Source organism: Suillus fuscotomentosus (assembly GCF_016647785.1).
Source record: "Suillus fuscotomentosus strain FC203 chromosome Unknown F5891scaffold_25, whole genome shotgun sequence".
NCBI classification, from domain to species: Eukaryota; Fungi; Basidiomycota; class Agaricomycetes; order Boletales; family Suillaceae; genus Suillus; species Suillus fuscotomentosus.
The window spans coordinates 515,599-541,237 of NW_024539537.1; the positions used below are offsets into that span (position 1 = coordinate 515,599).

Sequence of the window (25,639 nt, forward strand, 5' to 3'; positions counted from 1 at the left end):
ATCAAGACCCAGATCAGTCATGAGATAGGATCATATCACTGATAACATTGAAAATCGAAAACTAGGTAAAGCTAGACATAATCTGCATGTAGCATGTGGTACCACTCTTTGTCGGAGAATGCATTGAGATAGAAGTCATTGTAGAGTTCAAGAGATGTTGTGGAGGTGACAGTGCAATCCAATGTTACCCCATAGACTGGTATGAGTTCTACAGCATGAGTGACATCGATAAGGCATACAATCCTCCCAACCCGCATGCGAGAACCATCAGGAGCAGTATAAAATGAACGACGAACTCGGTACATGGCAATATGTGGCTCAGCTTCAGGGGGCGCAGCTATCTCAAATAGCTCAACATACAAAAAAGGGCCCATCAGCTCGGCTGGCAGCTGTGAGCCTCGTGGTGAGAGTGTGAAAACCATTTGGACTTGAGCAATGTATGGCGCTGAAGGCATATCAGTCACCAAAATTGAGCAGAACTTGAGAACATACGATACTGCGGATCAAGGCCTGGAGGTTGAAGGAGGACAATATCGCAATTTCCGTAAGGATAGGAAGGAGACGGCGGATAGGCCTGAACCTGCTGGCTTGGCATGATGTTACTTGGACGGAGTCAAGAGTGGAGCTGTAGCCTGAATTTAAACCAAACTTTGAGCAGGCGACCACGAAAGTGTGAGTTAGGACCGGCGACAGCTTCAAGAAATTGTGCGAGCATTTGTTGAAAATGAGGGAGATGATACTGATTAGCCAGAGTGATGGCAGTCTTATCAGCAAGATCAAGAGCAATCGTAACGTGAAAAGCTGCATTGGCTTCATCGGAAAGAATCCCCTTGAGAAAATGATTGTGGACAGGTCAAATGGCCTGAAAACGATGCATCTCCTGTGGTGTGATGCACGCTATCCGACTGAACGTTGGATCTGTATCCACAACTTCATTGAACTCTTCATCCATGATGTTAACGAGAGAGATCCCCTGTTCACGGAGGAGAGTGTACAGATCAAACTGTCGCATCATGTCCTCACGATTAACAACATTGACAACCTGCTGAGTAAATGTGCCCCTTTGGTGACTTGTCCGAGCGAAAGGTGTCTTGCAGTGCGTGATCAACAGCCGTTCGCTGGCATCTGCTGAATGTTGGATGATGGCGCCAGATTTACGGATAGAACGCGCAAAGGAATTAAACAGCTCGAGTTTCGGAATCTGGAAATGACCTATTGGGCCGGAGGCTCCTGTGTGAGCCTCTGCCTCTAAGATGAAGTGTTTATGAGCATGGAACTCATTGAGGGAGGCAACCATGCTGCCAATGGAAGAGTTGGTAAAGGTAGGGGCCTGTGCTTTATATATGAAGTCTACAAGTGCACGGACTGCACGGACAAATCCAGGGGAGGTCACGCCCACGATGGTGGGGACCAGTCTTCGCTGTATATCACGATGTTCGCGTCCAGTCATCTGATTAACGTGAGAGATACCATCGGCAAAATGACGCATGCCAATGTGTTTATGCTGGCTGCGGAATCGAGCATCCAGCTCATTAGCACCTATCACCTCCTTGCACCACTTCAATACGTGATCAAAGAAAAACTTGTGGCACATGTGGAGTAGCTCGGGGATGAGGAAGATTGCAGGGTCAGCAAACCTCCAGTCACGCCAATATGGGAGTTGGATGCCACTGAGTGAACGTTGCTTTGCCTGCTCCAGAAATTCCCGAACCTTCCAGGGATCTACGATGTTGCAGAGCGCGACCAGCCCATCTACTGTAGATTGGCCATTCCGGGGGGGGGGTGCGCAATTCCATCACCAAACTGTGCTTGCACGGCTAGGGTTACAGGTGAGACATTTTTTGGAACACATGCAATCATAAGTTGCTCAGGAAGATCGGTGATGTGGGCAATGAGTGGTGTGAATGTGTAATGCCGGCAACCCATTGGGTCTGTCATGAATTCGCCCACCTGAGCTGCGACCTTTAGGTTTTGGAGGACCATATCCATACACCGATGCCAGAGGCACACTTCCAATACTCCTGAAAAATCATGGTTTACAATATATTCTGGGGTCAGAATGTATGTGATGCAGGCCCATGCGTGTGTGGTTGCCTTCATGCGAATTTCGGAGTGAATATTCCTGATTGTCAGAAACGTTGGGTGCATCTCGAGTGATCCTGTGTGTCACGTTACTGGGGTCTTGTCGGATGCAAGAATAATGGGCACTATAGATGCGCCAGTAGGTAATTGACTCTAAAAACAAATTTGCTTAGTGAACTGCATTTACTTTGGAAGCTCAGAAGGAACCAGCCTGAATTTCGAATGCGTGTTCACATGACATCCACTCTCCATATTCCCGCTCACCGTTGTCTTGTATTTCATATGGATCATATTCCATGTGGTTGGCGAAAATCGGATTGCCAAAAATGTGGTGCGCAACTTCTAGGGCATCTCGCCAAATGAGATTCACAGGATGGGTAGTTGTATATCCATCAGTCTCAATGGGCGCGCACTTCCACTTAGGTGTCACCAGTAATGCCTCCATGAAGGTGAAGATTTGCTTGGCATTCTTGAAAGACAATGGCTGTCTTGCCTCTGAACCCACCTGGAAAAGCATGATTAGCCTGGTTAATATAAATTGACTCTAACGAACCCAGAGTAGCTTCAGAAACCGAGTGATCTGCCCTTGATTCAAGTTCTCACAAAGAAATTTTGCAAGCTCCCACTCGGCTCTATCTGAAAATGGGTAATATACATTGTGTTCCCGCATATCCTTGAAATCGTCTTGCTTCATTCGTTCAAAAGTATTTGGCTGGCCAAGATCGTAAATATAACCTGATGTAGGATGGAATCGTGCTTGTCGTGGCTGGTCCTCTGATCTTTGGGGAATACGGAATGCAAGTGGAGGGGGAATCAGTCGCTGAGAACATCCTGAATAGAGGTCCTTGTAGTTAGAGTATCAAAAATCAAGAGTTAAATCGGCTATTCACACCTGGATCATCAGACAGATGGGCACATATATCCTCTGCGGTGTCAAAAACATTGGAACAGATGGGGCATTTGACTGATTTGTTGCAACTGTGTACTTGTCAGTCAGACTGATTCCGTAGTGAGCAGCACTTACGCAAGTCCATTGAACCAACTAGGCTCATCAGGAGAATTCTGTGTGTTCATAGTGGTAATGCTGATACTGTTGCTGATGTGGCCTGACCGTAGAGGGCATTTACAAATCCTTCAGACTTTCTAAGTCTTTCAAGCTCTGCCAGCACTCGTGACCGTTCATGCTCACCATTGTTGCTTGTAGCCAAACCAGTAGTCAGATATCCATGGGAGGATCTGCCAGAACTGATTCAACTCGTTCCTCCAGTCCTGCCAGCTCTCAGACCTGTGTAGAACTGTCGTCCTCAATCCACAAGGACAAAGCCAAATTTGACAACAATATGCTGGCAGAAGACTTCTCCAGCCCTCCCAATGTACATACCATTTTACCTGGAGAGGAGATTTTACCAGAGACACCTTCCCCAGAGACGAAGACTAGATCCCCATTATCATCCCCTGTCAAAGCCAGTCTTCATCCCATTCTGTCATCTCCCACCAGAGTGCCACACACCCCTTCTTGGGGGACAAGAACTAGATCCCCTGTTACATCTCCTGTTAAATTCAGATTTGAGCCATATTTGAAAGCCAGAGCAACAGCAGCCACTATGGCTCAATTTGCCATGAGATCTCTCCGGGGCCAGATGGCCAGGGAGCTGAATCCTAAAGCTGCTTTGATGGCAAGTCACCTCATACACAGCGTCAATTAAATGTTTATTAATTTGAGTGACAGGCCAAGGACATTTTTACTCGTGGTCTCACAGACTTGCCAGACGATATGCTACGTGAAGGTGCAATGGCACAGTATGCCACTTGCGAGCTAGCTAAACATGAGGTTGCTACAGCAACTTGGGCAGTTGAAGAAAATAGCCGCTGGAGACACTTCCTTGAGTGTTCACTTGAGCACTTGAAGACACAACATCATTACTCCCAGGCAGATCTTGAGATGTGGCAACAGGTGTGCACTGCTCGTGGGTTGAAAGATCTTCATGAAGATATCGCCTTCCATGAGTATACAGCTACTCAAAATACTCTGACATTGGCATTCCTCCAAGAGCAAGCTCATCAATTGAAGGAATATGTTGAGGAACGCGGGATCGATGAAGAGGTCTTGGATGGCAGTGACTACGTACCAAGCGAATGTGGCAGTCCTACAGGTCATGATAGCAATGGCGGTGTATTTTTGGAAGCTTGAATATAGTGAGCATGATTTATCGCGCATTGTTTTACTTATTTTCCAGAAAATGTTGGATTACATATGATTTCTGCAATCTGATGCAGTTTACGTGTTTTGTACGTCTTACATGTACTGAATTGGTGTTATCATGAATTTGTCTTCAATCAGTTGTTCTATTTGACCATGTGCTGATCACAATACATTTGCGCCGGCATGCTATTGGTGAGTACCTTTTAGTCAAGATGCATGTGGCTAATTCTTGAACTTAATCGTTATATCAGCGCACTTTAGTCTACAACCCATCATGTCACCGAAATCCCATCACAAGAAACCACAACGAAAAAACCCCAAAACACCAGGGTACAAGTCTCTTGCAGCTTCATACAAGTACTGAACCATCGCGGATGACAGGAATTGCGGAAACCCGCAAAAGGAAGCAACGAAAATCCATGTTTGAATCCTGACGACAGTCAGGTGGGACGCGCGACAGAACAAACAGAACACTGGGAACACGATACATTACTGATCATGCAAGATGAAGAGCTTTTGTACTCGGACAACACCAGTGACTCAGAATCGGAACACAGGCAGCCCCAAGACGTCCACCACCACCAGCACCCACACTACCAGCATCCACCTCTGCTCCCACAGCATGAGCAGATGCGCCACGTATCTTCCCAACAACATATGTCTCCTGCACAGCCTCATTTCCAGTACCACGAGCCTCAAACACTCCAAGCCCCATTCCATCTACGTCCTGATCCTGTCCCGCAGCTCCAGCTCCAGCAGAACAGTAGGACAGTGCGGACTCTTCCAACATGAAGACCCGGGCCAATCGTACCATGCATCATTCCAGCAACATCCGGCTCCTGCCCCCCAGTTCTAGCACCAGCAGTATCCAGGGCAGGGCAGAGCCTTCAAATGCGAAGAGCCCCCAGACCGTATATCCCACACCCCATTCCAGCAACATCCGGCTCCTGACCCCCAGTTCCAGTACCAGCAGTATCCAGGGCAGGGCAGAGCCTTTGAATGCGAAGAGCCCCAAGACCGGATATCCCACACCCCATTCCAGCAACATCCGGCTCCTGACCCCCAGTTCCAGCACCAGCAGTATCCAGGGCAGGGCGGAGCCTTTGAACGCGAAGAGCCCCAAGACCGGATATCTCACACCCCATTCCAGCAACATCCGGCTCCTGACCCCCAGTTCCAGCACCTGCAGTATCCAGGGCAGGGCAGAGCCTTTGAACGCGAAGAGCCCTCAGACTGGATATCCCACACTGCATTCCAACAACACTCTGATACTGCCCCACAGCACCGGCACCAGCACCAGCAGCACCCTGAGCAGGGTAGACTCTTCGTCGATATCAACACGCCACTTCCTCCCACTGTGCGTGGTGCAGAGCGCCTCGGCAGACACCTGCGGGACACACAGGCATGACCAATTCGCGCTGCACCATATGCCCTCCCAGGGCTACGCAAAGTGACAGTCTTTGGGCCCCATCGTCAGGGTGAACATTACCAGTGGCCAGTGGCAAAATACGGGGGTGGTCCATGTGCGTTCAAACGCACCTCCACCTTATCACTCACCTTATTCCAGACAATCAGGCTGGAAGTAGCAAGGATGTCGCTCCAAAATGTCCCATGGCAAAAGACCTGCCCTCACTACCTTTGCCTCCTCAGAACACTTCAGTTGCTGGTTCAACAGCGCCACATTCCTCTCCCACTCACAGTTCGGATACTGTTCCTGTCCCCCATCAGCAGCAACACCCCATTCCCGTACCAGCCGATCATGTAGAGGAGATTCACGCCAGAGCGAGGTCAAAAATGCGATGCGCAGTACTGACATTGAATGGGATGCCGTCAAACAACGAGAACACCAAAATGGCGCATGATGCGATATCGCAAGCCATCACAAGCCATGCGGGTATTCCCCCAGGCAAATATTATCTTCCTGAGCAGGAGAAGTTCGTTGCTTCACTCACCAAGATCACCAACACCATTCGCACTACATTCAAACAAGTTGCATGTGTAATCATGCAACACAAATATCATCTCAAGCTTGATGTTCGTGATCCATCATCAGAGATCACACACAAGCTACAAACAGTGCCTGCGCTCCTCTCACATCTACAATGTTTGTTCAAAATGGAACAAATGGTACATCATTTTGTATTTATGGTACACTATACTAACAATTAACTAGACAATCGACGGTACTTTACAATCTGTCGCTGTACTCGAGCATGAGGCACTTGTTTTGATTGTCATGGAGGTCTTGTGGACCAACGGGTTCTACAAAGATATCGATTTCAAAGATCCTCAAGCGCTCAATGGAGTCATCGCTCTCGGCGGTGCGGCACTGTGCTCAGCAATCAAGGAGTACGAGACCAGGGTATTGAAATGCATTGACTTTTCTACAGCAAAGTTGGGGGACTCCTATCGCAGCATCCGCAGATATATTTCAAGCAAAATTTACTCTCGCCCTGAGCTTGCAGCGCATTTCAAGACACTGAAGACCAGGATGAGGGAACGCGGAGAGGAGAGGTTAGGGTTGTGAACATGTATACTGCATGCTATAGAAATGATCAATGTGTACTACTACATCTCAAATCACGATAATGCGACGATCAGGCTGATCATCTTTTGATCTTTATCTTGTCTGACACAATCTATCAATCTGCGCAGCATCGGAATTCTGTAGGTCTTTACCGCGATCTCCACCAATCGGCAAGCTCCATCACTGAGCCGTAAGGATTCGTAAGGCATCAAACTTCTTACACTAGTAAGCGAGAAATGGGTTGTTTTGCAGATGAACGTGTGTGAGTGATCATGATCACTGACAATCGTTATACCCGTACCCTTTTCGGGTCCGAGAATAATCCTACTATGATGAAGCACTCGTCCTGACCAGTTGGCAAGCAAAATCTCCTAGGACTTCGACTCCATCTGCATCGTGACACACATATAACTCACGCACTAGTAATGCCTTTCATAACATTCAAGCGAGCGCTTCTCGCAGGAAAGGACTCGATCTTGATTCTTCGAGCTTCCGTGGCCAGTAATGCGTGTTCATGGACTCATCCGAGTCCATAAAAAGAAACGCTCGAGAAGACCAACTTGCGTAAATTTGAGCGCTACGTAACCCAGCTGGGCCTAAACCTTGATCAGAGTTTGAATTCACTGGCTATCCAGCAGGCCAGGCTAAGTACCTCATGACATTCCGTTCCCACACGTGACGATCTTTCTGAACACGAGTTATGTGAGTATTTTGCACGCAGTGATTTGGCAGTGTTCTGATGCCGTTCTCGTCAAGTTTGATTCTCTAACGAATCGAACGATTGAATTTCGTCCCGTGGAGTGGTGCATCGTGTATCCACGTTATAGATAGTCAGTCTTCTTATTGCCCTCCAGTCCCACTTCAAGCGCCCAGAAGTTGCATCCCCGCTATGACGTCCGAGTCTGTAAACTCTCAAGTCCCCGAAAACTGTCGAGCTCCCAATAATCCTATCTTGAGGTTGGCGTTCAAAATCTTGTGCATTGTTGCAGTCTGTCGGGAGTCTCTCGACCATTGGAAAGATACAAAGAACAAAGAATGGAAGGACCATGTCTCAATAATGGTCAATCGATTCCAGAACTCGAACATCACTGTATGTTTGATATAACCCGATCCTTATGGCTAACGTTCTATGGCTGGACTTCAGGCCGGGCTCGTACTTGCAACTGCTACTCTATTCCTGTCGTCTGTGCCTCCTATCGAGCATTTGATGGCTTATAACTCCTCAATCTCGTACATCTTCGCCATGGTTTCATTTGGTGCCGCATTGCTCAGCGTAATATCCGGATCTGCTGTGCTTGTTATCTATGAAACCAGTACCGCTCACAAAGACATGGAAACCCTCAAAGTGAGTCCGTTTGTCTGCGTTGGCTCACGATCTGACACGCGGTACAGTGCATGCCACGACACCAAGTCATCGCGCTGCTGCTATGGTTGGCATACCCCTCATTCTGTCTGTCTGTTGCTACTTGCTTTCTGTTTGTGTGTGAGTGAGGCACTAGATGTTGTTCAGATCTGCTGACGAGTATGGCGTTTGCTTTGAGGCAGCTATCTTTATCGCCTGCTTCTGGTCTGACAATAGTGTTGTCAACATCATAACTACCTTGAGCTGCGTGGCCTTCTTTGCACATGGAGTCCTTTCTTTCTACGTTGTCAGCGTTGTGGGCAGACAGTAAGCTAGTAGCACTCTTGTTGGATCTGTATTAAAAATGTCTTCCAGGCCGATCGATAAAAATACCTCCCCCGTACAAGTTGCTGACAGGCATCATGCTAGTGTAGGAGCTGCATGTCTTCAAATTGACGATGCTGCTGATGACTAGGCGTAATAATTGTTATGGACCACTCAGGGTTCGGGTGCTTCGGGTTGCACATATCGGTCAGTGGAGTAGCAGCGGAACTTTCGCCAAGAACTTGTCATATCTCCTTAGCCTAGTATCACATCTGATACATGGATTTGTCACACCGCCTCGTGATCGCCGATGCAGACGGTCCACGCAGTAAAGCGCCTTAGAGAATAGAAGCCCAAGTGTTGCAACTTGAAAACGTGATATGTATATTTATGTAAAGAGAACAAGAGGGGTGAGTGCGGATCCGCGGAGGGCGTAACACTGGTGACTGCGGATTTAAAGGAAATTGGTATCATAGCTGAACGAGATGGTGAAGGGGATAGAAGTGCTGATCAATCACTTAGTCTCACAACACCGGAACGATTGTGGACATATTCCCTCATCCCGACGAGCCTTTTCATTGCATCGAAGCAACATACTTCATATTTCCCCTATTATTTTTATACTCGTCTGAGTCAAATCAAACTGGTCCAGCTTTCGGACTTGAAGTTTATAATCCCAGTGGAACACACACCCAAGTCTTTGAACCAACGTGCACGATGGATATAAAAATATGTCACGCACTATCCTGCGCAGACAACAACCCATCACGGCAGCATATGCATCCTCTGATGTCGAGATCAAGGACAAACAATACAGGCAGTCTGTTAAACCCGAGTTTCTCGCAAACAAAAATCGCTTTGAACAGTCTAGTCGTCGCGAGTCTCGAAGTTCTGAACGGGATACAACTTGACATTACGGCCGCGGCCCACAATCGTCGTAGGGCATTCGGGAGAACTCGCAATGAGGGCGGGTTGCGAGTTTTGTGGTAAAACACGCAGATAAAAAGAAAGAGACGCTGCGTCTAAGAACAATAATCATTCAAAGACAAAATGCAGCCAAGTGTAAGCGTTGTCACTAAAAAGATCATTGGGCACACTTACTGTCAGCGCCTAACGCCTCCCGCGACGTCTCTCTCGACAATCATAGGGTTCAGTAAAATCTAGCGTTATCTCAGGTAACGGTGCGAATGCAGGTATCCAAGGTGTTGTTGATGAGAACTGGGGTGTCGCCACAGATGGCTATGCGTACCATCGCAAACCGCAAAACCACATCCCTTAAAGGCGGTTCACTTACAGGGAATACGTATGGAAGCCCAATGGATGCAAGGCTAAGCCTGAGGCCTAGCGATCAAAACAGTTACGACATATTGAAGACACCGAGAGGCGGAGATGAAGATGGAACGCAATTGATCAGCGCGAACAACAAATAGATTAACCAGAAAACCAAGCAAAATAAACTACTGATCGAGGTCCCTCTCTGAAAACAATAAGCACCTTGTTGCACATCGGTACAGAGAACTTACTTAAATCCTGATATCTGAAGTACCGATTAGGGTCCAAGTCTGCCAACCGAGAAAGTAACTCTCTGCACTCCTGTTTCAGGGTTTGGGAATCTTGAGCGTGATTTTGAAGTAAAAGTCGCTTATAGTGGACCAATGACTCCATGCACCCTGTAAAAAGAGTTGAGAAGTTGCGAGATTAACAAACATGACCGCTTGCATTTGCTATCAGGTTGCTCTTGAAGCAATTCGAAGATGAGTTGTATCTCGCGTTCCAATTGTGCTTTGTTTTCCCCTGCTCAATGCACCAAGTCAATCCACGTTGAATTGCATATGAAACAGTCTGTTGTCGAACCGGAACCAATGAGCCATCTATGGTATATCCACGCGCTTTGATCTTCCGGGTCGGTGTATAATGCGTTGCTTACAAACTCGAACTCTGTTAAAGAAAAGAAAAAAGCTCGGAGAAGTTAATCCGATTGAAAAAGGCACGTACCGTCGTCTCTCGACTGGATAGGATCCAGCTGACCACTTTCCCAAAGTCCGACCAAGGTCTTAGACCTTTGATGCCATGCACTGAAATTGGAGAAATTTGCTCCAATTTTGCGAGAAGTGTAAACCAACTCTGAGGTCTCAGGCCTTCGTGTGGGCATGTTTGCGAGGACATATCTGCGATAATTCCAAGCGTGGACTAGAGAGGGTGGGTATCAAACATGTGCGGTTGCAGCGGTGAGATGACTCACAGTTCCTTGCATCTGCGTCCAGCATCCGCTCCGCTACAAAGAGTTCCTTATCCCAATTTGCCTGTCTCCATTCCATAGACGGTACCTCGTTGCGTTCTGGCCCGTCTGGGACATTCTCGAGACACCAGCGACGGTGATTCCATATCCAGTAGACTTTCGGATTTGCTTTCAGAGCTGTAGTAGTCATGGAAAGCTCGTTGGAGAGAAGGTTATTTATTTGCTCCGGAGTACTGCGAGAGCGCCAATTTTGAGGAAATTTCGCGTCATGTTCGTACATGCGCACCTCTGAGGAAATATACCGTTGAGTAAGATATTTCGACGATAATTCCACACGGTGTAGAATTCAGGGTTGATCTGGAGCAAACGCTGCGTCAGTTCAAAAGCATCATTGCTCCAGTCCTGTTTCTTCTTCTACACAGATTTCAATCAGAAATATGACGGTACCCAAGTGAGAGCGATTCGTACTCGAGATAACACATCGTCTGTTAAAGCGAGGTACTCATCGATCTTGGACTTTTCTCGCTGTCTCTTTTCAGCAAGAGCCTCTGGAGTCTGTTTATGACGTTTGACGTTATGCTGTTTTATGCTTATTTAAATTGTGCGCAGAACGATCTGAACGTAATTCTTACCATAGCAGTTGGTTAGTGAGCAGGGAGAGTTTGATTATCAATATTTACTAGATCTTGAGAAAAATAAATAAATAAACACTCTTTCTAACTCTGGCGGCGCTGTGCTCTCGTTCAAAACTCAGTACCAGGATCTCAAAATGCCTTCGGTTGCAGAGAAGTCGACTTCAGTGGACTTACTGGCATCTCAATTTCCTGTGACACTTCCAATCCCGACACCTACAACCTATTCAAACTTGTTGTCTATCAAGGATGTTCAGCGCGAGGAAGACCTTCTCCGAAACCCATCCTCTTTTCGTGCATGGTGGACCGCTATACATACGACGAAAGAGGCGTATAGCACGCAACTAAAGGCAGAACGACGCGTAAACGTGCCCGATGAAATTGCGACACTCCTCGGTCCACTCGCGACTCCACTGGCTAGACATTCGTTGCAGTGTCTAGCTTACCTTTACGAAGCAGCTATTGTTCAGTTTCCTGGCTCGTTCAAACTATGGAAGTCGTACCTCCAGATGAGAATGTCCTATGTTCTCGGCAGACAGGTGATCAAGAAAAGGGCTGGCGGAAGGAAGAAATTACCGGAAATGAAAGATGCCTTAGAGGAGGAGAAGGAGGACCTAGAGTCATGGGAGGATGGCCTTAACGGAGTCGTAGGTTGGGGGGAATGGAGATCGCTGATTGCTACATATGAAAGGGCCCTCATGTGGTTACCCAAAGTACGCTTTATTGCCAAAACCGCTGTGTTTGTACTAACTGCAGAATCATTTCAGCTACCCAGATTATGGCTAATGTACACATCCATCTTCTTCCACCCTATGTGCCCATCTCTCATCTCACACACGCATGCTCGTCGGACATTTGACCGAGCTTTGCGTACTCTACCGCCTTCACTACATTCCCGAATATGGGTTCGATATCTACTCTGGGCCGAAACAAAGGGCGGATCTACCACAGTGTCCGTCTACCGGCGTTACCTTACTGTTGATCCAAGTGTTACCGAACACTACACCTCCATTCTCCTCTCTCCTGTAGACTCTGTACCACGGCCTCTCGAAGCTGCCAAGCTCTTGCTCTCACTGGCAAGAAAAGCATCACGAGGGGAGTATGTCAGTCCCGAAGGGAAGAGCTCGTATCAGCTTCTTGGAGATTTCCTTGATATTGTCGAGCGATTTTCTGATGAAGTTGGGTTTGACGTGGAAGCCACAATCGAGTCCAATGATGTATATGCGAAAGCCGACGCGGAATCTTCGCAAACGGATGTGCAGCTCGTACGTATGGATGGACCCCCTGTTCCGGTTGGAACCGATGGAGCATACGATGAAGACGAAGATCCTCTCAGCCCACGGAAGCTCAATATAGAACGCATTGTCCACAAGGACGGCCTTGAAGTTTATAAAGACCAAGCTGGCCGTCTCTGGACTGGGCTCGCGACCTACTGGATCAAACGTGGCGAGTTTGATCGGGCGATAAGCACCTTTGAAGCAGGCATCGCAACGGTATTGACGATCAGGGATTTCACGCAGATTTTTGATGCATATGCAGAGTTTTGCGAGTCATTAATCAATGCAATGATGGAAAGTCTCGAGAGTCCAGAAGAAGATGACGACGAAGACACGAAGGAAACTGAGCGAGAGATGGACATTAAGATGAAGGAGTTCGAAGCTCTTATCGACAGAAGACCGTTTTTGGTCAACGATGTTCTACTCCGAAGAAATCCAAACGACGTCCAGGAGTGGGAAAAAAGAGTTGCTCTTTGGGGCGAAGATGATGAAAAGGTATGCATCAATCTGAAGGCTGAAATTGGTTCATCTGACGCGTGCTCAGGTGGCCGACACGTACACCAAAGCATTGGAGACTATCAACCCCCGCAAGGCTACTGCCAACCTCCATAGACTTTACGTTAACTTCGCCAAGTTCTACGAGGAAGGTGGATCCTCAGGTTCGGCGGAGCCTGACTTGGATAGCGCCCGTAAAATTCTCGAGAAAGCCACCAAAATAAATTTCAAAGCGGTCGAGGACCTCGCGGACATTTGGTGTGAATGGTCAGAGATGGAGCTTCGACACGAGTGAGGACCATCATTTAGGCTTTTATTTGAATTACTGACTGTCTGCCCTCAGAAACTATGACGAGGCTGTCAGAGTTATGCAACGCGCGGCTGCCATTCCTAAAAACACCAAAATCAATTATCATGACCATGTGAGCCCGTTTTAGTGGACTACTTGTCAAATTTGCTGATTTCCGACAGTCACTACCCGTCCAAGCCAGATTATTCAAATCCTTGAAGCTCTGGTCATTCTACGTTGACCTTGAGGAGTCAATAGGGACTGTTGAATCGACGAAGGTTGTCTATGACAAGATTATGGATCTGAAGATTGCCAATGCTCAAGTTATCATCAACTACGCTGCTTTCCTTGAAGAAAATCAATATTGGGAGGACAGCTTCAAGGTGCGGCTCATCTGATCACTGTCGTTTTGGCTAATTCTTCAACGTGCTCACAACCAGGTGTACGAGCGCGGCACAGAGGTCTTCACTTTCCCCATATCATTTGAAATATGGAATATTTATTTGGCGAAGTTCGTGAAGCGATATGTACGTGCTTTTGTGCTTAACTGTTATCTGTCCCGTCTTGTTAATACTTTTCAGGGAGGATCTAAGTTGGAGCGGGCTCGTGACCTGTTTGAACAAGCACTAGAAAAATGTCCACCGAAGTCATGCAAGCCCCTGTTCCTGATGTATGGTCAATTGGAAGAGGATTATGGTCTAGCAAAGCGGGCCATGTCTATTTATGAGCGTGCAACTCAGGTTGTCGCTGATGAGAACAAATTTGAGGTACGCACCCAGTTGCATTCCATAAGGACCTTCGTTGACATCATGGTAACAGATGTACACTATATACATCGCGAAGGCCACAGCTAATTATGGCCTACCAGCCACCCGCCCAATCTTCGAGCGCGCACTCGAGGTCCTTCCTGACAAGCAAACTGCTGAAATGTGTCTACGTTTCGCAGCATTGGAACGCAAACTTGGCGAAATCGACCGGGCTCGCGCCATTTATGCACATGCTTCCCAATTCTGCGACCCACGCGTCAATCCCAAGTTCTGGCAGGAGTGGAACAGTTTCGAAATCGAGACGGGTTCGGAAGATACATTCCGGGAAATGCTTCGTATCAAGCGGAGTGTCCAAGCCCAGTTCAATACCGAAGCATCATATCTCGCTGCCCAGACGTTGTCGGCGCAACAAAATGGTACCTCAGAGCAGTCATCCGCTGCACAGCCAGCAGACCCGATGGCTGCTGCAGAACAGCAAGCAAAAGGTCCCGCATTCGTTGCAGCCAAAAAGACAGCTCTTCCAGGACCAGATGAGGACCAAACCTCGTCTGTGGCAGACTTGGCGCCACGACAGGCGGATAATGCTGATGAGATCCATATTTCCGATGAGGAAGACTCATAAACGGTGATATATTATTGTTATATTACATTGGGAGTGTTGTTACTTTTTTCAGTTGTCTGTATTATCTTGTGTCCCATTTTTCAACCTCTGCTTCACAAAGGTCCTCCCATTTTGCGTCCCAACCGTCATCTCTTAGGAAAGGCTGCTCGACCCATTGATTGATAGCCTTCCGAGAATCTTCGAATGACACAGTATGACTGCGCAAGGTGTCAACTAGTTCCTTATGAAGTGTGAGAGACCGATAATAAGGAGTTGTCAGTTCAGACAAAGACAGCACTGCAAACTTCGTTAGAAAGTCACAGCAAGAGCGATCTTAGCCTACCAAATTTCTCGATGGGCCATGAAACCCATAGAGGTTCCTCGTGGCACCATTGAAAGCCCTTCAACCTCTCTGCTTCGAACATCAGCGCCTCCATGTTATCGAGCACAGTGCTCATTCTCCGCAATAGCTTCGACTAATAAGTGTTTCGTTATTACTGAATCACAAGACAGGTACCATCTTACGAGTTTCATGGGAACAGAATCAAGTAGAGTGATAGATTCATCCATCACGTCGAGCTTTGGACTAATCATGAGCGACCCAGGCTGTGTATCGGCAGGGACCATGGCAAGTGCATTACTGAAGGGCTTCATAATTACCAACCGCGAAGGATGAGAGATGAAGCACACACTCCAATTCGGTGCGGGAATCAACTAGAGTTCGCGCACTTTTCAAGCCGTCGAGGAGGACGATACCATCCCATGTATTTGCGATCGAGCGCAACTCGTACAGCAACGTTTTAAATTTTCGATGAATAGTCGCATCGGATGCCCTGGATGGCGATGCTGGCGCGACCGATTTCTTTACTTGTGATACAGGAGATGATGTTGGCGTAGAAGGGCCATGAAATGATGCTAGGCGCTTGCTCATGAATGCAGGATGTGTTTATTTCAGAAGCCTTTACCTAATACCAAATAGTCATTCCACTGAATCGACGCGAATGGCTTACATCGACGATGTCTGAAATCACCGCGGATCACTCATATTTGTTGAGATCAGCAGCTGAACTTGAACTGACAGAAGTTCGTCCTTCAAATCGCTTTAGCTGTTCGTCGCTCAGATCGATGGCAGGCTCGCAGACAAAAGGCGGAGAAAACAAAATCTCTTGGGTCTCCAATTCAGCTTACCGGCAACGCAATCGACATTCAAATTCGTGGCAACTACGCTTGGATTGCTGAGAGTGCGCATGTGGCCAAGAAAATAGATTTAGAGGTACGTTTCGACCATCTGCATCACTCGACTTGCGAGGTCACGGCGCATTTTGTAGACAGGAAGGACTTTACAGGTATACAGAGGTCATCACGCGCCGGTGACCTGTCTCGCCTTTTATGACAGGATCCCGAATTCGGGTGATGAAAAGCTTCTGATAACTGGGTCTTGGGACAAGGCAAGGGATAATATATACAGCCACTGAAGTGATGTTAACGGAGTCCTTCTGCTAGACCATCAAAATATGGGACACTAATGTATGTACCCGAACGCATTTCATGTCCGTGTATATACTGAATGCAGGTCGTCGCTTGCAGACAAAGGGCCTAATCTCCACGACGGCTGCTCACGATGATTTTGTCAAAACTCTACTTGTCGTGCCATCTGTGAAGCTCTTGGTCAGCAGTAGCTCTGATAAGATTGTCAAATTCTGGTAAAAACGAATTCCTCTCATACTGGTAGTCCTAACATCTGCGCTTAGGGATCTAACCGACATTCTTGAGAAGCCTCCACAGCCTGCCGGGTCAGTCTCGGCTCATAGTCGCCCAGTAGAATGCATTGCTGGAATTGCCAATGCCGATGGTTCCGTGACCCTCTTTACCGCTGACACCATGGGAGTATTGAAGGTGTGGAAGCTGGAAAGAGAGGGCGGGCCGCGGCCTCGGTGGCGAAGCACTCTTCAGGACACTCTCAACCACCACCGAACGCGCATCACTGAAATCATTTATGATACAGGTTACATCTGGACAGGTAATAACGATCGCTCACCATGGCATGCTATTGTTTAGCTCACTCCTTGCCTCAGCGTCATCGGATGAAACAGTACAAGTCGTTCCTTACCAACCAGAATCCTCAGACCAAAAACCCATTCCACCCCTCACGCACCCTTTGCCTGTGCGAGCGATTCTTCCACTGGCACTCTCCGATCTTGAAGAGCCGTATATCGTGACTGGATACGGGGATGTTATTCGCTTGTATGATGTCTCGACACCATCCGAGCCTGAGGTTCTAGGGGAGATCGACGCACATTGGCATGATGTCACTGCGCTGAGATTATGGATTCAGAAAAGTCGCACAGACGACGGAAGAACACGCATAGAACCATGGATTATCAGTACCAGTCTGGATGGCACCATTCGCAGATGGCGATTCAGTGGTGAGTCCATACTGTGGGTATTGAGATACATTCAAATAATTCCTGTAGAACTCCATGATTCGAAGCCAGATAACCCTGCTGGACAGTCGAAAGCTACAATTATTGCTCCCACTCCCCAACCCAGTGGTAATGCTAAGGATCAAGTTGAGATCACGGAAGAGGAAGAGAGAGAACTCGCAGAACTCATGGAGGAAGACTGAGATACTTCAAGAATGATCGATCTGATCTGCGACTGTTAGGTAGGAATCGGGTAATGCTTCTCCCACCCTGGATAAAAGGGGTCCTCGTTCAATGTCCTCTCCTGCCAATCTTTTGGGACCCATCCCTTGTCCTCTTGCTCCTTTGCCCACTCTCGTAATGCAGGTATAACTTTGTGCTCGACGGACCATGTTCCTTTGTACTCCATGATCGGCTTCTTGCCTTCGAGCAAAATCTTCAAAAGCAACTTTGGAATGAATGGTTCCTCGCGGAAATCTGTCACCGGCGTGAATAAGGCCTTGAAGTTGAACACGATGGCGCGGGAATTTGGCAGGCGGCGTAATGTTTGCCAATCGACTCGCATGTGAATGTCGGTGAGAGGGAGGTCTGGATTCTGATGGTGACGATGACTCCACTCTGGTTCATCCGTCTGGAGATAGAGAGGCTCCCCGACTTCAAGGCCCCACGACGCTCGCTGAATGGGCTTGTCGCAAGGCATCTTAGAAAAGTACCTGTAAATTCATTGCGGTGTTCTTATGAGTGAGCCTGACATATTTACTACATTACTTACCTGTCCATTGAGAACGCCATCTTCTCCTTATAATCGGGAACTGGGCCATGAATTTCATGCAATGGTTTGCCCATCTTCTGACCAATATTCCAGCCAACTGCTGATGTAGAGACGGCAGCTCGTAGGATGTAGAGCCCAGTATCGGGGTCTTCCTGGGTGATGAGGAAGTCCTCCGGGACATTCTCAAGTAAGAAAACCAGTGGATGCACCGTTGAAATGTCAGCCGTCGAGCCGAGGATGTGGTTGCGGAACGTCAAAGTCCACTCATCAAACTCAAACTGTTGGGGGTACCTCATGCAGAGGTACTGGATAACCATTTGCATCAACTCCTTTGAAGCTGCTTCGCTACCGGGCAGCTCATCTATGATGCATTTGCCATGGAGGGCATAGATTTGTCGCCGTTGCTTAATGCGATCGCGATATGTGCTCTCTAGCTCCAGCCAATAGTCTGGTTCCAACTTCTTGAGGGCTACAAAAGATATAGATAAGCGAAGCATAATAACGGCGATACAGCCCTCATACACATGTTCTGGTGGTATTCCCATCTGAAAGGCCGGTATGGACGAGGACGAGCGTGAGCAACGTTAAAATCGTGTACTGGCTTTGGATGAGGGAAGCCTGTCAACCGAGCAAAGTCTGGTAGTCCTCTGCCAGCCACGAGGGCTACTTTCTGTCCCAGGAACTTCCAAAAGTTGCGTAGATAAACACCTTTGCCGTAACATACGACAGCAAGAGCAACTGTGATAACTGCGATTCCTGTAACGTTCGGTGTGCTTATCATGACTGTGGGACACTTAGTAGAGTAGTGATCTGAATTAACACATATGAGGGTGAGTAGACATATACTTTATACCCATATGTGCCAATTGGTGATAAGACGGCACGGGATCAAAATTTCCGCTACGGTAGTAGTGGGTTTTTCCGTACCATGGCCGTAGGGCGTGACACGGGTAGGGTTTGCCCGGGTACCCGCCCGGGCAACACCCACGGGTGACTTGTGGGTCGGGTGGTACGGGTCGTGGGTACCCATTGTGGCTCACCCGCGACGGGTACGGGTAGAGGTCCTGCAAAAATTGGCTACCCGTGGGTACCCACGGGTAGGAGACTTAACTTAGTGGCAGTGTTCCTTTGACCATGATCTGTTGTTAATAACTTGTTATCGATGGATTATCTCTACACGACGCCAACCGCAATGTCTTAGATTCATTATGATTAGTGCTGCCGTGGTCCGCTTCGGTCCGGTTCAGAGGGCCTTGGACGAGAACCCAGAACCGAACCATCAAGAACAGTTCTTAAGGGTCCGGTTCGGTTTTTTTGCGGTCCGAACGCGAACCGAACCGTATATTTTTCAAAGTGCCAAAAAAAAACATTCACAATACATCTACATGACATTGGGTAGCTAGTCTAACTACATTCCAGCCGCATGCCCCTCTGCCTCTACTGCTGCTGACATATGTCCATTCTTATAGGCTGCCTTCATCAATTGTAGTGCGGAGAATGTGGATGGTGCGAGTGCGTTGCAGCGCAGAGTCGATGTGATCCCCGCACTGGAGAAAGCGCGTTCAGATGAAACTGCACTGCCTTGAATGGGCAGGTAATCACGCACAACACGAGCTAGCATTGGATACTGCAGCGAATGTAACTGATCAAGAATGTAAGTGGGGAACCAATGAATTCAAGGGCTGACTTACACCCCACCACACCACAACATCGTCTGTCTCCTCCAATGGTGAAGTAAGGTAGGAGGAGAGCTCTTGATGAGGATCCCGCGTGCGATAGTCTGTGGCTTGACGTTCCATGATAGCGTCACGCATCCAGGAATCAGCTGTAACGAATTGAAGCTTTTCTCGTTAACGTGGCCATTGGCTCATTGGCATGTGGTCCTGGGGCCGGAGGCGCTTGATAATATTTATCAAACTAAGCATCCATCTAAAGTTAGAGACCGGCAGGATACTTAAGGTTGAATAGTACTTACCACCGCTTGAAGACGAGCTTTCCCTGTTCGCAACCTTCGTCATTGTGAGAGTGCGCTCCTCAGGATTCACCAAACTGAATAATGCGCACAATGGAAAACATCTTGGTGGTGCATTGTTTAAGGTGTTGGACCGTGTCAGGCATCACGCACAAGGTATCTTGATTTGTATTTCAATCACTTCACTTCATACTCATACATTCCATAGCTTGGCCATGTCACATGTGATAATGCTGCCAACAATGGCACGATGCTTGATGAGTTTGCACGGCTTTATCATCAGCGGCACCAAAAGAAGTTCCCAGTGGCGTGAAAGAAGGATAAAGTAAGTTCATTTACAACATATACTTTGTATCTAACAGTATCACAGTAGTTGTCTGGCACATGTCGTCAATCTGGGAACACAGACTTTAATTGCTACATACAGTAAATCTCCACACTACTCGCCACATGATCCCAAGGCACACGAACCGGACACTTCGAATAAAGGCGAGTGTGATGAGATAGGACTCGTCCATACCATTTGTGTCAAGGTAAGTCTATCTGATGTCTTCAATGCACTGAATTAACTCACACTGGCAATTTTTAAAGGAACGCTCATCAGCGAAATGGAAGGAGCTATACAAACGTGTTCAAGAAAAGGCCAATGTACCCCCAACCCAGCTTCTACTCGATATGAAGGTTCGTTGGTCGTCAACCTATGTTATGCTCAATCGTGCCGAGAGTAGCAAAGTGCATGTTGATCTTTTCGTATACGAGATGGGGTTACAGGAGTGGGATCTTACGAGGCGTGCTAAGATTGATTATTTAAGACTGACAAGTACAGAGTGGCTTCGTGTCGGCCAATTTGCCGACTTACTTTCAGTGCGTGTATGATTTATTTCGTCCATTTTTGCCTAACATTTTCTTGCAAGTATGCGGACATTGCCCAGCAGGCATTCTCATCGGATGCAGGAACTACACTACACCTAGTGGTTCCTGCGCTCGAGACACTCTACAAAGCATGGTCCTCTCGTGCGAGACTGGCTTAAGTATGCTCGATTTGAACTTGCACTGGATGCTGCTGCCAACAAGATTGACGAGTATTATGAGAAGACAACGAAGACTCCTGCATATATTATGGCTATGAGTTCGTCCATCTATTTATTGCATACACTGTGAATCGTGGTTGCTAACTTTGACATACAAGTACTCGATCCAACAGGCAAAATGGCTTACTTCAAGAAAAACTGGCCCGAAGATCTTCAGGAAGATGTCCTTGCCTGTGCGGAACTGAGTGGTAGGTCAAATGATGCTTCATATATCTTTTCATATCTGACAGATTTAAAAGTTTGAAGCTCGCTACCTCGAAATGGGTACAACTGCATCAGCGCAAGAATCTCGCGTCAAACAAGGAAAAGCAAGTTGTCTCAAGAAACTCATTCGCGAAACGCAAAGCTCGGACTGAAGACGAAGACGTTCCAACAATAGCGCCGTCAACTTGGGCTAAACCATGGCAGGCCGATTTCATGAACTATATCGACACATTCGAGGCACCACCTTTGCCTGGCATGAGCACGATCCAATGGTGGGGTGTACGTTCATTTTTTTTACTATTTGTTTCATATTCCTCACCTTCGAACAAGATTAATGGTCAAAGATACGGGCCAGTATGGTCCTCAATTGCGTGTGACTATCTATCTATTATGGCATCATCTGTTTCCAGCGAGCGTGCATTTTCTCAAGGTGGAATAACTATCAGCAAACGACACAACCGGCTCAAAGGGGATGTCGTCGAGGCCCTTCAATGTGTCAAATGTGCTATCCGCCATGATCTTCTGTTCCGCGAACCAGGGCCGTCATCTGTTGTGGAGGAGGAACTTCAAGTTGACGAGTTCGAAATTGAGGGTGGATTGGGGGAGAAGAGTGAAGACGTGGAGAAGGCTGAAGATGAGGGCTGGGATGGTCTATTGCTTGATGATGATGGTGACTCGGATTTCGAATCCAATAGTACTGACATCGAAACCTAGTACATATGTTTGTAGTATATTTCTTGCACCAATATTTCACATTTCATGTACTCAGGCCATGGCTCGAGCCGAAGCCAGGCCGAAGCCAGCCGTCAATCATGGCTTTGGCCTGGCCTGAATATTCTACGGGCCAGAGCCTTGCAAGGCCAGGCCAAAGCCACGGCTTTCAAGCCAAGCCGGGCCGGAACAACACTAGTCATAGTCCATCGCTGTTCAACATATGCTAACTTGTAGTTGGGGTCAAGCACTGTAACAAAATGAGACATGGACTCTGTTGAAGTACACAAGCTGAATATGCTTACAAAGCATAGGTAGCGGACTTCTACTGAGTTTCGGAGAAAACATATGATATGTATTGTACTTAGGAGATTTCTGAAAAATCTATCCTACTTGCACTCCTATTATCAGCCATCTATGAATATTCATTCTAAGCCTTCGTCCCAAGAGACTCGAGCAAAAAAAATGATACTTACCTAGACAGATAAAGTAGACGTCTGAGTCACTAGTACTTCTCAACATTCTTGAGACCCTTCCTAATGGCATCTGCGATTATTGCACTATTCTGGATTTCCTGCCATCGTCCCCCATGCACTAGCGAGACACTCTAAAGTAGGTATGGTCTGCCAGGCTGTTGGGTACGTGACCGAAGAGAACGATTGTTGCGCGGTCGCAGGTTCCTATAACAATCAGTAAATAAAATGAAAATGGATATACAAATAACTACCTTGAGGACATCATGCACTAGCCGTATCTTTCTCCAGTCGGCTCTATCAAGCTTGAAGTCACTATATGACTTGTTGCATAGCTTGGGGACTTCGTGGCTCTCATCGGCAAGAAGAGTGAAGTGGTTGACAGCAAGTTGTTCGGTTAAGCTGGTGATGTCAGTGTCCTTATCATGATCAATAGCGTGACAGATCTTGCATAGTAAGGTTGCCTGTGGGGTGGGTGCGACTCCATCAATGAAATGTCATGCAGCAAGATTCAAAATGTGTTCTTGACAGTGGATGCGGCGGGGACCTGGAAGCCAGTGGGTACCATCCTCGTCTATGGCCTTCGCTACTTCACTCATAGCAGTATTGTTATTTGAGGCATTGTCCGACGTCATCCATCCAACCTATGTGAGAGGAGTCAATCCACAGCTGAAGCCAGACTCCAGAAAACACACCTTATTGCGAATAGCATACCTGTCTATCGTCATAACAAGTATATTGCTAATATTGTGGCCACTGTGATTGCCTTCTATACGCATGAAATCAAGCTGCTCATTTTTGAGCTCCCACTGCAGCGGTTTGTTGGGAGGGCTCCAAATGTAATGCCCAGTAACTGAAAAAAGGTTCACCGATGATCGAGGTCCACGAGTCAAACATCATGGAGACTGCACTGTCAATATGCTAATGAAATGTTTTAAGACTGGTGCCACAATATAAGTAGGTCAAGACTCACCACTAGATGATCCTTGATATTTTCGACCATGGTCATTGCTTGAGACTTAATGGTATCCTGTTAACTTGGTGCGATGTGGGATGTCTTTTTCAGTCAGGGATGGACGTGCATACTGCAATAAACGTCGAAATGCTGGCTTATCAATTAATTGTATTGCCTGGCATGATGTAAATAAATTTCAAATGAATATAAACATAAAAAATCGACGTACCTCATCTTCCGTGACAATGAGTTCCATGATATATTCGAGTAGCCCTTCCTTGGTGAATGCGGGTGGTTTGCAAACAAGCTTGCCATCGAGAGTCATCTGCATTTGCATTTGCATTATGGTGACATCTTCTCTGGGTGGAATTGCACAAGAGTGCATTGTGATGCCTGCAGCATCACAACGCTCCTTGTAGACTTGAAAATGGGACTTTTTGTGATGGACAATGTGTGTGTGCAGTGTCGAAGTGCCTCCGCGAAACGTGTGCTTCTGTACTGGTTGACCAGCATCCCTTGTTTGAAAGTTATCGAAAGAAATATTGAAAAAAATATGGACAACTTACTTGCACAGGATACAGACCCACCCATCAGGTAAGTGGGTAAATATAGTCCTAACATCCGCCGTACATTCACTTTTTGAAAGCTAAATACAGGCGTTAGTCAAGACTCAAGGAAGACAATAAAATGAGGTACGTACAGTCAAAGTGGTGCCCCCATTCTTGGACTTAGCTTCATCGGCTTCATCATTGTCCTCTGGTTGGGGGATCAGCTCGTCAGCAGATGACTCTCCTAGATCAGGCATAGAAGGTATATCTTCATCTTCCAAGTCAAGAGGAGATAAGATTTGCATGGCGACTGCGACTTTCTTAGGTGCTGGATGGTCCATAGCGCTTGATAAAGCACGCTTCCTTGTGCCCGAAGATGAAGACAGCCCACAGGCATTGTCAGCATCACGAATACGAGCTGATGGTTTTGACGGCCAGCCAGAGTGCTGAGAACCAGCTGTGACTGTTGCCAGGGTGTGTCCAGCCTTGAGCAGAATGGAAAAGGCATCTTTTGTGGATGTAGTTGAAGATGATGGCTGGGCGGAAGGTGGGACCTGGGGCAGTGGTACTTCATCATCAGGATCATTGAAGAAGGTGATATCGGAAGCATCCTTGAGGGAGCCATCAGCATTAAGAGCACAGCAGTCTTCAGATATCGTCAGGCAAATAACTCACAATTTCGTTGTCGGCACCTTGTTTTATGCATGGAGCAAACCCAAACATCCCAGAGCAACGATATCCAAGGAGATCCGTTAGAGTTAACAGCCGGTGGAGGATCATGATGGTCCAGGAAGCATATAGACTGGAACAAGTAGATATCTGTGATATAGTTAAACATATGTCAGTCAGTGAGAGTCTTGAGAGTTGATTGATTAGTACTCACCTTCAAAAAGGCTAAAGGTAGCCTAATTAACCAATAGTGCAAATCCAGAAGACGACACTTTGATGTCGACATAGAGACCGACATTGTCCTAGTTGAAGTCAAAATCAAAGTTGAAGTCGAAGTCATGTCGAAGTTGAAGTTGACAATGGGTTCGGGGTTCGGAAATGGTTCAGGAAGGCTGAACCAGAACTGGACCATTTGGGAAGATCTAGAACCGGGAACCGTTTTCCGGTCTGGTTCTGGCTGGCACTGAGAACCATGGACCGAACCATGGAGAACCGGACCAAAAGTCCGGTTCGAACCATGGTTCTGGACCAGACCGCGGCAGCACTAATTATGATTATCAGGGTACAACTCATAAGTCCAGAGTCTCGACTCGGAGACTTGCAAACCTTGCAAGTTGCAACTAGTGATGTGCCTGGCCTGGCCTGGCCTGAAAGCCCAGGGCTTGGGCCTGGCTTTAGATGGCTTGGGCTTCGTCAAAACCCAGGCCAGGCCCTTCCAGAGGGCCTGGGATTGGCCTGGGCCTAGGCCAGGGCCTTTGAGATCAAAATGTGCACAATGATATATTTTACTATTCAAGTCAATTGTACATTTAAATATCAATATCAGAGTCCTCTGACTGCAAGGTACTACTGCCCTCATCACCACCCTCACAAAACTCGGCCTCCAACTCAACTTCTAGGACAGAGGTGGGAGCAGGCTCACGAAAAACCAAATCCCGCTGATACATGAAGCGAAGGACTTGAAGTGCCTCCACCACATCAGCCTTCAAGTGATTACATCGTTTCGTAATAGTCATCCCACCTATCATCAGCAAACTACTAAT

At 47.3% G+C, this 25,639-nt stretch overlaps 9 protein-coding genes across 9 annotated transcripts; 4 read left to right on the top strand and 5 right to left on the bottom strand.

Moving 5' to 3' along the window:
* Nucleotides 1-71: 71 nt before the first annotated feature.
* Nucleotides 72-3,025, bottom strand: F5891DRAFT_1128385 (uncharacterized protein; the record flags this gene model as incomplete). Its single annotated transcript, XM_041364273.1, has 11 exons — nucleotides 72-445; nucleotides 493-602; nucleotides 645-801; nucleotides 871-1,070; nucleotides 1,110-1,722; nucleotides 1,851-2,148; nucleotides 2,176-2,207; nucleotides 2,290-2,587; nucleotides 2,636-2,838; nucleotides 2,875-2,926; nucleotides 2,975-3,025. The coding sequence occupies 11 exons, from the start codon at nucleotides 3,023-3,025 to the stop codon at nucleotides 72-74; spliced, it is 2,388 nt and encodes a 795-aa protein (XP_041226416.1).
* A 661-nt stretch (nucleotides 3,026-3,686) lies between these two features.
* F5891DRAFT_980050 (uncharacterized protein) lies at nucleotides 3,687-6,812 on the top strand (the record flags this gene model as incomplete). Its single annotated transcript, XM_041376963.1, has 10 exons — nucleotides 3,687-3,779; nucleotides 3,812-4,235; nucleotides 4,360-4,371; nucleotides 4,424-4,477; nucleotides 4,584-4,615; nucleotides 4,667-5,056; nucleotides 5,142-5,649; nucleotides 5,725-5,808; nucleotides 5,853-6,412; nucleotides 6,459-6,812. The coding sequence occupies 10 exons, from the start codon at nucleotides 3,687-3,689 to the stop codon at nucleotides 6,810-6,812; spliced, it is 2,511 nt and encodes an 836-aa protein (XP_041226417.1).
* Nucleotides 6,813-7,491: 679 nt separating this feature from the next.
* Nucleotides 7,492-8,746, top strand: F5891DRAFT_1032019 (uncharacterized protein). Its single transcript, XM_041361645.1, is given in 6 exon segments — nucleotides 7,492-7,512; nucleotides 7,525-7,553; nucleotides 7,702-7,902; nucleotides 7,957-8,157; nucleotides 8,205-8,507; nucleotides 8,568-8,746. The coding sequence occupies 3 exon segments, from the start codon at nucleotides 7,702-7,704 to the stop codon at nucleotides 8,301-8,303; spliced, it is 501 nt and encodes a 166-aa protein (XP_041226418.1). The 5' UTR covers nucleotides 7,492-7,512; nucleotides 7,525-7,553; the 3' UTR covers nucleotides 8,304-8,507; nucleotides 8,568-8,746.
* Nucleotides 8,747-9,858: 1,112 nt separating this feature from the next.
* Nucleotides 9,859-11,372, bottom strand: F5891DRAFT_1032028 (rab-protein geranylgeranyltransferase). The gene is made up of 9 exons (XM_041361646.1): nucleotides 11,350-11,372; nucleotides 11,186-11,296; nucleotides 11,004-11,131; nucleotides 10,721-10,950; nucleotides 10,474-10,668; nucleotides 10,333-10,416; nucleotides 10,198-10,272; nucleotides 10,002-10,148; nucleotides 9,859-9,955 (listed from the first exon to the last, which is right to left on the bottom strand). Exons 1-9 carry the CDS (start codon nucleotides 11,350-11,352, stop codon nucleotides 9,936-9,938), a joined length of 993 nt encoding a protein of 330 aa, XP_041226419.1. The 5' UTR covers nucleotides 11,353-11,372; the 3' UTR covers nucleotides 9,859-9,935.
* A 114-nt stretch (nucleotides 11,373-11,486) lies between these two features.
* On the top strand, nucleotides 11,487-14,799 carry F5891DRAFT_951563 (uncharacterized protein; the record flags this gene model as incomplete). The annotated part of the gene is made up of 8 exons (XM_041375052.1): nucleotides 11,487-12,062; nucleotides 12,117-13,121; nucleotides 13,171-13,412; nucleotides 13,465-13,543; nucleotides 13,593-13,793; nucleotides 13,851-13,937; nucleotides 13,992-14,177; nucleotides 14,230-14,799. The coding sequence occupies 8 exons, from the start codon at nucleotides 11,487-11,489 to the stop codon at nucleotides 14,797-14,799; spliced, it is 2,946 nt and encodes a 981-aa protein (XP_041226420.1).
* A 30-nt stretch (nucleotides 14,800-14,829) lies between these two features.
* On the bottom strand, nucleotides 14,830-15,744 carry F5891DRAFT_289216 (uncharacterized protein). The gene is made up of 4 exons (XM_041371225.1): nucleotides 15,471-15,744; nucleotides 15,304-15,418; nucleotides 15,122-15,254; nucleotides 14,830-15,075 (listed from the first exon to the last, which is right to left on the bottom strand). The coding sequence occupies exons 1-4, from the start codon at nucleotides 15,707-15,709 to the stop codon at nucleotides 14,861-14,863; spliced, it is 702 nt and encodes a 233-aa protein (XP_041226421.1). The 5' UTR covers nucleotides 15,710-15,744; the 3' UTR covers nucleotides 14,830-14,860.
* A 51-nt stretch (nucleotides 15,745-15,795) lies between these two features.
* F5891DRAFT_1128389 (WD40-repeat-containing domain protein) lies at nucleotides 15,796-17,404 on the top strand (the record flags this gene model as incomplete). Its single annotated transcript, XM_041364274.1, has 8 exons — nucleotides 15,796-15,861; nucleotides 15,911-16,051; nucleotides 16,107-16,226; nucleotides 16,282-16,305; nucleotides 16,366-16,481; nucleotides 16,530-16,783; nucleotides 16,854-17,204; nucleotides 17,253-17,404. 8 exons carry the CDS (start codon nucleotides 15,796-15,798, stop codon nucleotides 17,402-17,404), a joined length of 1,224 nt encoding a protein of 407 aa, XP_041226422.1.
* F5891DRAFT_289224 (uncharacterized protein) lies at nucleotides 17,350-19,029 on the bottom strand. Its single transcript, XM_041371226.1, has 3 exons — nucleotides 18,496-19,029; nucleotides 17,974-18,442; nucleotides 17,350-17,914 (listed from the first exon to the last, which is right to left on the bottom strand). Exons 1-3 carry the CDS (start codon nucleotides 18,752-18,754, stop codon nucleotides 17,440-17,442), a joined length of 1,203 nt encoding a protein of 400 aa, XP_041226423.1. The 5' UTR covers nucleotides 18,755-19,029; the 3' UTR covers nucleotides 17,350-17,439.
* A 4,546-nt stretch (nucleotides 19,030-23,575) lies between these two features.
* Nucleotides 23,576-25,008, bottom strand: F5891DRAFT_980056 (uncharacterized protein; the record flags this gene model as incomplete). The annotated part of the gene is made up of 6 exons (XM_041376964.1): nucleotides 23,576-23,894; nucleotides 23,946-24,025; nucleotides 24,080-24,538; nucleotides 24,603-24,746; nucleotides 24,811-24,832; nucleotides 24,893-25,008. 6 exons carry the CDS (start codon nucleotides 25,006-25,008, stop codon nucleotides 23,576-23,578), a joined length of 1,140 nt encoding a protein of 379 aa, XP_041226424.1.
* Nucleotides 25,009-25,639: the final 631 nt, after the last annotated feature.